This window comes from Rhinolophus hipposideros (assembly GCF_964194185.1).
Source record: "Rhinolophus hipposideros genome assembly, chromosome: 2".
Classification (NCBI taxonomy): Eukaryota; Metazoa; Chordata; class Mammalia; order Chiroptera; family Rhinolophidae; genus Rhinolophus; species Rhinolophus hipposideros.
Genome location: NC_138048.1, coordinates 36,082,471 through 36,084,382, shown reverse-complemented (window position 1 = coordinate 36,084,382; position 1,912 = coordinate 36,082,471). Strand labels below are relative to the sequence as shown.

At 37.3% G+C, this 1,912-nt stretch overlaps 1 protein-coding gene across 1 annotated transcript; it reads right to left on the bottom strand.

The window, feature by feature from the left end:
• Positions 1–687: 687 nt before the first annotated feature.
• CCDC54 (coiled-coil domain containing 54) lies at positions 688–1,668 on the bottom strand (the record flags this gene model as incomplete). Its single annotated transcript, XM_081077428.1, is given in 3 exon segments — positions 688–894; positions 896–1,239; positions 1,242–1,668. Coding segments are annotated over 3 exon segments (978 nt in total).
• Between the last annotated feature and the right edge of the window lie 244 nt (positions 1,669–1,912).

Here is a 1,912-nt window from a genome sequence, read left to right as displayed (position 1 = left end):
GTATAGTGAGATTTAACTTGGTTCACAAATCCCCAAGGGTTTTTCCTTTTTCCTCTGTATCAAACCTACGAGACATGGTATTAGTCTCATTTCATGAAAATCTAAAAAATACCCAGTACCATTTTCAGCCTTTCTCTCCTTTTCTAATTGCTTGATAGAAATAAAGCTGACATTGAAAAAAAAAAATCCCATTTTGGAATGAATATTTTTCTGGCTTGTTCTTTCAATGCTCTTCATTTTTATAGCTGTAACATTAGTAGCCTTGACAATGGCTATCTTTTTCACTCTATGCTATTTAAAATTTTATGAATAGAGCTTGTCTCTGGTATCACAAATCTTATCTACCAAGGCCATTAAAGTAAGAGTATGCAGAAGACTGACTTGTGGCTATTGAATGTGTTTCTCATTCCCTTTACCCCTTTACTTTTGCTTCCAATTATCTATGAAATAAGCACTGGATGAGTCCTCATGAATTGCCCAGAGAAAACAAGAACATTGACAGAAAATGCTCCACAATTGCCCAATGGGGTGATGTGGCTTCACTTACTCTAGACATATGGAAACTTTGTGGACCGTGGGCCCACAGTGAGCAAACTACCAAAGAGTTTACAGCAACCACAAAGACATGTGAATGCTTAGAGCCACCAGGTTAGATTTATTTTGTGCCAAGCAAAGCAGAATATAACTCTATAGTCGAGTTGCTTCCTCTTTTGAAGAACCAAAAAGACAGTAAATATAGTTTATAACAGAGAGACAGATTGTGGTCAAGCTCACACTAGTCCCAGTGAATGGACAATATTTCTGGGTTATAAGATGTGGTTCCTCAGGAGAGATCGTTGGCTTAGAAAGAAACCACTGGATGAACTCTTCTAACTTGGTAGCACTGAGAAAAAAAACTCCAGTTTCCTCCATGGACAAAAGTTAGCTTGATCCGTGTACTAAAGTCCGGGTAAATATAAATATTTGACTTTGCTCTTTCAAAGCTTAATGCATTTTGATGGTTATTTTTCTTCAATATTTTAATTTGGAGAGAAATTGTTTTTTCTTCAAGATGATCAATGGGCTTGGAACAAATGGGCATTCTCTCTGGTTCTGCTGAAGAGATTTCAGATTCTATAGAGGCCAATGTGTTCTTCCAAGTTTCCGGTTGTGTGAGTTTGTGAAGCAGTTTCATGATCGCTTTACCATTTTCTCCTCCTAGGACTTCTAAACAATGTCTGCCGGGGCAAGAATTCTGGTTTCCAGTTCCATCACCTTCTTTTTTAAAGCATCAATATCTTCTTTTATAGAGAAGATATCTTTAGTTATGCATTTTCTGTCTTCATTAACATTCATTCTGGTTTCTAGTACCTCCAGTTGCTCCTGAAAAAAGTCAGTCTTTCCCTGGGTTTTTGATACTGCACTGACAGTGTCAGTCATTTGCCTAAGTAATTCAATTTGGGCAGTCTTAATATCTTGCAGCATTACTATAAGACTCATTTCTTTATCACTACTAATGTCATCATGATCACAATCGTAGAAAGTCATACGTGAATTTCTAGTTGTACCTGGGTACTGGTTCTTACATTTATGGTAAACATTTTTGAGAGATTGTCTGAACTTGGAGAGATTTAAAGGCCACATCTGCCCAGCAGCAGCTTTTACCTTTTTGGTTTGAAGTTTGTACATCTTTTATGAATGAAACAAGAGGCAAGGTGTTGGGAGACCAGATAAGAATAAAGAAAGAAGCAGTGTCAGAGGGAAATGATCTTTCTCTTACTATTTGTTGGATGTCTTTCTTGGTAACATTGTAGAATGAGCTATGGAGAATACCAAGGGTGAGAGTAGGCACTGTTAGGTGGATAACATCTTATAGGGCTGTGCGATTAGAGAGCTCTGGTAAATAACGGTCAACTGAATCCTTCATATAGTA